General features: G+C 28.5%; 1 protein-coding gene across 1 annotated transcript; it reads left to right on the top strand.

Moving 5' to 3' along the window:
* Positions 1 to 5,280: 5,280 nt before the first annotated feature.
* On the top strand, positions 5,281 to 6,865 carry LOC105138725 (WEB family protein (DUF827)). Its single transcript, XM_011044895.1, has 2 exons — positions 5,281 to 5,596; positions 6,057 to 6,865. The coding sequence occupies exons 1-2, from the start codon at positions 5,450 to 5,452 to the stop codon at positions 6,558 to 6,560; spliced, it is 651 nt and encodes a 216-aa protein (XP_011043197.1). The 5' UTR covers positions 5,281 to 5,449; the 3' UTR covers positions 6,561 to 6,865.
* The last annotated feature ends 1,187 nt before the right edge of the window (positions 6,866 to 8,052 follow it).

Here is an 8,052-nt window from a genome sequence, read left to right on the forward strand (position 1 = left end):
TCTACCAATGTTGGATAACCTCAACAATCACCCCTCATATATTAACCTTTGGGTTAGAGTTGTGATAACTCGTTCCTTACCCTAATTATAGGGTCTAGACTTGTTAGTAAACTTGGGCTCTAATGCCAATTGTTAAGTGGTTTTAGGTCTATCTCCCCTTTAAAGCTAGCTCATGAGGTGAGACTTTTCCTTCTACTTATAAATTCTCTGTCATCATCTTCCACAATCAGTATGGAATAACCCTAATAATCTTCCCCTCACATATCAAGCTTTGGGTTAGAGTAGTAACAACCAATTAATTACTCTGATTATAGGGTTTAGACTTGTTGGCAAACTTAGGCTCTTATACAAATTATTAAGTTGTTTAAGACTAGTGACGAAGCCATATAGGGGCAAGAAGGGGCAATTTCCCTCTTAATCTTTTTTATTTCAAAATACTTTTTATATTAAAATATTAATAATATCTTAATATGTTTAATTTTCTTCGCTAGCCACTAATTGACCCAGGTTAGCTATTATTAACTTATAGTCTTATATATATATATGGCACATTTCACTAAACTTTTCCTTTTTCTTTCTTTTTTTGCCATTAACTAATCGAGAGTTTTTCTTTTTTTCTTTCGAGCTACTATCCCTGTCTCTCTTCTTTTTGTAAAATTTCTCTTCAAATCTTAAATTACAAATTAGTTAAGTAAGTAACCTCTTATATTTTATACTTTAGGTAAGTTTCCTTCATCTTTTCTATTTTTTTCGTTGTCTAATTTTAGTTTTATTTCTTTATAATTTTTTTCTTGAAGAAGTCGATATATTAAAAAGGCTAATCAAAAGGTAGCTAAAAGCAAGATACAAGAAAAAAACAAAGAAGAAAACAAAATAATACAAAAACAGAAAGCATAATAACTAATTATTCCTTTACAATTAGTTATTGAGAATGTTAGGGTTTATGATAATTTAGGGGTTTGTTGAATTAATACGTGTATGAGTAATATTATATGCATATGGATATAAATTGAAATGGGTTTTAATAAATTAATATTTATTTTTCTATGAATTTCATATGGAAAATGATGATAATGAACTTATTAGTGATTAAAAATGAAGTATAAGACAACTAGAAAATTAGGGACATAATAGAAAAATTAATAAAAATACTTAACATTTATGTTTAACCCACTTATAAAAAACAATAAGTTAGCAAGAACAACATCAATTTATCATGACAATCCTTTTAAGCTATGATTTTAACTACTCTCTACTATACGTCAATATAGAATTGTTGCCAAAAACTTCATTAGTCCTTGGAAGACTTAGAAAACACAAGCATTGAACTCACCCTAAATTAAAAATAAATGAATAATAGTTTGGTTGTATATATTAAGAAAAATATCTTTGATGAAATTGATAATGAAGTTATTATAAAGCAGTTTTAAAATATAAAAACTCGAAGAGAACAATTATAATCTAAGTAAAACTCAAAAAGAACAATTATAATATAAGTTTCTCATTTTAAAAGTATTCTTATATTAATTTTACTTGATATGAATTAGTACATATATTTCAAATTGATTTCTCCATATCGTGACATATATTTCAAATTGATTTCTCTATATCGCGTATGTCTATATAATACATAATATATAATATTAAGTATTTGTTAGTAATTTTCCCTATCATTTGATAAATCCTAGCTCCTTCATTGTTTAAGACATATCTCACCCTCAAAAGCTAGCTTTTAATAATGAGATAGGCCTAAAACAACTTTAAGAATGCTTATATAAAAGGTATTTTAGGAAAATAAATATTTTTATATTTCTATTCTTTATTATGATGCTCTCCTATTTTTTTCCTTATATTTGAAGGACATATTTTTCTAGTTTATTATTCCTATTAAATATTATTATGATTTTTTAGCTTTTTATACATAAGTTGTAATAGCAATTTAGCATGGATGGATAATAATAAATAAAATTAAGTATTTTAATAGTCTTTATATACCTTTGATATTTTTTTTTTATCTTTAATGGTTTTAATATGTACCAAACCTTTTTTATCCTTTGCTCATGTCTGTGTCACTTAATGAATAAGTTTTTCAGCATAGACTTTATGCCAAGTTTTATTCTCTAACAATGTATATAATTATAAGGTTTTTCTAGGTGACCATAGCCTAACTAAGACTCTAAGAGTTTGTTTGGAAATACGAGTCAACTCACGTTTCTAAAAAATTCAAATTATTTTGCTAAAAATTAAAAAAAAATTGTATGTTTTAGATCATTTTGATATACTAATCTTAAAAATAATTTTAAAAATAGCTGCAACCAACCATGCTCCAAAAAAAAAAAACTCTAATTACCTACCATGTTTAAGTATAAAGTGACTTCCAGCTTCTCGTTGTCCAATACATGAAGAATAAATTGACACAAAGAGTTATCTATGGTTAAGTATCAACAAAATGCACTAGCCCACTTTTCTTTCAAAAATAAATAAAGATGAAAAATTGATCTTCAATGTTAATATCCCTTAACAAGAAAATGGCAAAGCTAACATTTTTTCAAAGTTAGCTATCATTTTTTTTTTTTTATTTACGTGGGGTATCCGGTCTAGCTTGCGCGCACCATGACTAATCCTCACGGCCCACTGGATACCCTGCAAACCAAGTAGACATGTAAGGCACCGCGGGGGTGACAGACGTGCACGCCAAGGCTCGAACCCAAGTGCAGTGGAAAGAGACAAGCACCTTCTACCGCTAGGCCAAGCATTGGTATGCAAAGTTAGCCATTATTAATAATGTGGAACTCCTCTTAATGCTTTGATAAAAGTTTTTGAATAGCCCAGCATTAAACAAGCAGAAGAGCTCACGGGCATCATTTGACACCATAGAGTCGTTCATGGTCAAGTGTATTAACAAAATGTCTTATCCCATTTTACCTCTAAAAACAAAGATGGAAAGTTAATCTCTATTACTTTAACACTAATTTTTTTCAATCTTATTATTCAATTTAAGATAAAATTTATTTTATATTTTAATTTTAATTATTATTATTTTAATTTTAAATTTTATAATCCTTTTATATAATTAAAATTATTTTTAAAAAATTGAATTTCATAGCTTTTTTAGACATAGTACTTTAATTTTAATGATTCAGATATCATATTTGAAAAGTTAACAGGAATTAATATTTTTTTTATAAAAATAAATTTTATAATTCTTTTTATTTTTTTATTAGATTTTTTTAATTTTAGAATCTAAATTGTATGGAATATCCCAGATTATCCTAATAACTTATCTTTTTAAATTTAATCTATTTATTTTAATTTTTAATTTTTTTAACTAATTAAAATAAAACTAACTTATTTAACTTATTCAAGCATATAGTTAAAATCATGTATTTCTTTTAAAAAACAATATGCTTACAAAAAAAATAATGTAGCACTATACTGGAGCGCGAACATCGATCTTGGTTGGTTGCTAATTCCGAAACACAAAGAGAAAAAATAAAATAATTGAGTGATATTAAAAGTGGTGTGTCCAATAAGGGCTCGTACAAGTAATGACCCCCTGAAATGGTAGCAGTTAGGGTTTTTTTTCCTTCTCTAAATTCATCTTTGTTTTTTTTTTCATAGACAAGTTCAAAAATATATATCTTTTAAATCATCACCTTATAAATACAAGATATGATCCCAAATTAGTTTTAACCTCCAAAATATCTAAACAAATATATTTTTCAAGAGATAACTCCTTGATTAGATTTGGTTGTTTAAAAGATATTTGTCATATTGAATAATATTATCAATATTTTTTATGGCATGCATAAGCGAATATAAAAATAATAATAGACAATTATTTGTTTTTCTTTCGAATTAGATAAGTCATTCGTGAATTGAGTATCTTACAACGTTAACAACAGGTGAGGAAATAACATTATTCCAATTTCTTTTTTGAATAGTTAATGATTCATCATAAAAAATGCTAAACATTAACAAAATATAACAATAATAAAGTTTAAGAATGCATATGTATCATTGAATTAAAAAGTTTAAAATGGGATCCAGCTCCATAAATCAAATAATTTATATGTATTCTTGAACTTTTTACTTATTATATATTTTTTAAAATATTTAGCGCGCATCATTCATTATTTATCAAAATTCAAGGGGTCCTAGGTGGCTGGATCATTGTTTTCCATGCTTGAATAGCAATCTATTCACATATCCTTTCTTCTAGGATCATAATGCAATTTAGAAACAAAAATCATTTTTCTTTGAGGTGAATTATAGTCCAAATATCCTAATATGTATCGATAAAAAATAATTGTAAAAACCTCATTAAAATTTCTCAAAACTATTAGAAAATAATATAAATTATATATTGAGATCTCATACAAAAACTTAAGCTTTTAACTTAAGATGTTCTTTAACATAGTATTAGAATCTTAATGATCAAACGGTCATAAATTCAAATATTACCATCTCCATCTATATAATAAAAAAAATCAAGTACCAGGTAATATATATTTGTGATAAAAAGTATGATTTTCCATCTAGTTTTCATTTTGATTAAATTTCTAAAACATCAATAAATTCTAAATTAATTTCCTCATGCAAATGTTAGTTTAACAAATTAAATGGTTAAATAATCATATACAAACTCATGTAATTTCTCTTTATTTATATACAAAGGACCATGGAATCTTCCATGATTTTGCCTTTGCGTAATTGATAATTTATGTAATAGTCAGATTATTTTTTTCTAACTTTTCTTATATGGTTTGCTCTATCAAAAGATTGGAAGCACTTCAGCGGAAAAAGAGAAATTATCTTCCTTTCACATGAATACGCAATGGTTTTTTTCTTAACTAAAACTAGGAAAGGAATTTATTGAGAAATCATCCATTGGTAGTTGAGAGTTAATCAAGATAAAATAAAAGAAGAAGAAGAAGAAGTTTGCGACCTATCTAGTTAAGATTGATCGTATTGGCTTGGGATTTTTGTCGAGGCTTGCCTAAATTATTTATGATCCAATTTTCCGACGTGGACCCCTAATGGACCCAGTCATCTCTTTGGACTGCTGAGTTCAGTTCAAGTGGAGGCAGGTCCCAATCAAGTTAAGAGTGCTAAGCTGTGAAACTAACGAATCAAGAATATCAACATGGATGGTCCAACCACCCTTGTCAACTTCAATTAACAAGATTACAGTGTAGTGGACGCGAAGAAACAAAGTAAGTAAATAAATGAAAAACAAAAAGCCCCATGATTTAATTAACAACTTCCTTTGAAGTAAGCAAGCACATTAACAACAACCTCTTATAATTGATAGCCAGCTCCTTGTATTAAAAGGAGCTAGCCAGCCCTCTCTTCGTCACCCCATGAATCCATTCATCCCCTGATTCTTACTCTTCTTTTCCATCACATATATAGAGTGGATATATATACATATTTTCAAGTGTAAAGCATGAACAGAGAAGAGGGCAGATTATTTGTGGTCAATGGACGGGCGGAGATTGATACAAGAGCACCATTCAAGTCTGTCAGAGAAGCAGTGGTCTTGTTCGGGGAAAGAGTTTTAGCTGGGGAAATCTATGCCAACAAGCTCAAAGAGGTTCTCACTACGTCTCTTTGATCTTCTCTATATATCTCTTATGTTTGAATATGTGTTCTGGCATCGAACACAATTTCTTTCCACGTACCAATCAAAGAGCTTCAGTTTCAATCTTGAATTTACTAAAACAGCACTTGTGTCGTATTTATTGCATATAAAACTTTAATGATAATGAATTTACTAAAACAGCACTTGTGTCGTAGTTATTGTATATAAAACTTTAATAATACTATGTTTTTTAATGTCATGTCTAGTAGTTGCCATTGTCTGTCCTTCTCTAACGAATTACTTTTTAGATAATGAATTTTTTTCTTCTTAAAACTATTCGCCAACAGTACTGAATTATAGAAAATTCAAGTAATAAACTTTATCCTCTTTTTAGATGTCATTAGAATCTCAAAACTTGCCACTAGAAAATAATTTTATTTTGCTAATCAAGGTACATTTTTTATCCTGCTAGATGCGAACAGGAGGGCGAGAGAATGGACAGGCTGCTCCCTCCAGATTTGGAGCCTTAACAGCTGAGCTTGAGGAAACAAAGCAAAGCCTCCAAAAAGCAAGAGAAGATGGTAACTTGATGACCTACAGTATAAAATCTCTAAGAGAAGAACTTGAAGAAACAAAGAAAGAGCTACAACGATTAAGGGCAAGAGAAAGAATGCATAAAAAACAACCAGTACTTGATGATCCAGAGATTGAAGACATCAAGTTCGTTGAAAATGCAACCAAAATGGAGATGATCAAGAACCATACTGGTATTGAAGAACCTACAGACTTTCAAAAGAAGAGAAGTGTGAAATTCGCTAGTCCTCCTTCATTGGCTAAGGTTATTGTTTCGAAAGAGGAAGTGCTAGAGAGACCTCACTCTTTTAGAAGGATGGCCAAGAAAAGGTCTCCAATCCCCCTTCTAGGATGGTTATTTTCAAAAAAGAAAGGAACCCAGGACGATGAGCCTCCTAGATAATATTGAGAAGCTGCTCGTAGATGGAAGTTTAAATTCTCGTGTGGTCTCCAAGAATGAGAAGTCTCCTTGGGCTTCATAGTAATGGCGGCGAGAAAATAACCAAATACCAATGCAAGCCACTTTTAGGCGTCCATTTCTTCGTGTCTTTTTTTTCCACGTGTTAAAAAAATTGTTTCTAATAAACTCAACACAATTTTGTAAGGTTGGAATTCTTTCTTTAATGTAAGGTTGTGAGATGGGTTTGGGCCTAGTTCCAGAAGTTTTAAAAGTTTGTAATAAAAAAATCCAAATTTTCAATCTTATATGTTGATTTCAGATTTTATTTTTTTTATTAAATGGGAAAGATATCATCAATTAACTTATACTGGATTTGTATAGCCTGCGTGACACCGCGAATTAGATTAAATGTTTTTAATAAAAAATAATTTTTTAAAAAAAATATAAGAAACTTAATAATCAAATTAAATTTTGATTAATTTCATAACATAATAAAAAATAAGATAATAACAACAAAAAATAAATAAAAAAAATCATTTTGAGCTTAGTTGAGTTAACACATGAATTCCATGACCCGTACATGGAATATGTTAATATTATATATCTATTATGCGTCTTAGATTATGAAATCAAGATATTTTGATAAAAAAATTGACTACAAATAAAAATAAAATTATAAAAAATAAATCAAGATATTTAATAATATAACACATGTCATTTACATGGTTGTATTTAGCGGCCGTTTAGTAATTAGGTTACATCTGCATTTTGTTTATAAGGTAAATGTAACCTGTTTGATAAAAGAAAAACATAGTTGACTGTTTATATCTCTCACAGTGTTTTTGCGTCTGAAATGCAGGGGAAAGAAAAGCAAATAATTACTGCTTCATGCACACTGTTCATGTTAAGTGCACTATTCAGTCAACGATGCAGTTAGTATCAACAGTGTAGCCAGCTCCATTGTTCCGGTCGAACCAGATCAGGTCTAGTCCAAAACTTAAATTAGTGTTTAACATTATTCTATAACACTAAATAAATTAGACAGAGATCGCTTGATGATATAACATTTACAGAATTTGATCGCAATTTCAATTTTGTTCCTGATTATATTATACTTGATGTTGTTGCGCGCTAAAGAAACAAAAAAAACTATAGTTCTTGTCGGATGTATTTCATATGTGATATAATTGTAGATAATTTAATGGAATAATAAAAAATATTATTTATTTCATGATGTAATAACAATAGTTAAATCTACAATATTTAAATTAAAAAACCATCAATATTAATATATATTTTTTAAAATTATTTTATAACCTTAATTTCAAAAGCATTATTAACCCAATACATTAAACTATTTTTTGTTCAATCTCAATTTCAACTATAGATTTAACCTAATACAGATAAATACCAAATCAACCTCACCTAAAGGACTTTTTATAAAAATAATATTTTTTAAACCACAACCATAACAGCTACCACAATATTAAGTATT

The sequence above is a fragment of the Populus euphratica genome, unplaced genomic scaffold, assembly GCF_000495115.2.
Source record: "Populus euphratica unplaced genomic scaffold, PopEup_1.0 scaffold82.1, whole genome shotgun sequence".
Lineage (NCBI taxonomy): Eukaryota > Viridiplantae > Streptophyta > Magnoliopsida > Malpighiales > Salicaceae > Populus > Populus euphratica.

What these genes read in the sequence shown, in the direction of transcription:
- LOC105138725 (XM_011044895.1), top strand. Translation starts at nt 5,450, where the DNA reads ATGAACAGAGAAGAGGGCAGATTATTTGTGGTCAATGGACGGGCGGAG. An exon ending in ATGCCAACAAGCTCAAAGAG is followed by an intron (nt 5,597 to 6,056) that starts GTTCTCACTACG and finishes TTATCCTGCTAG; the next exon opens with ATGCGAACAGGAGGGCGAGA.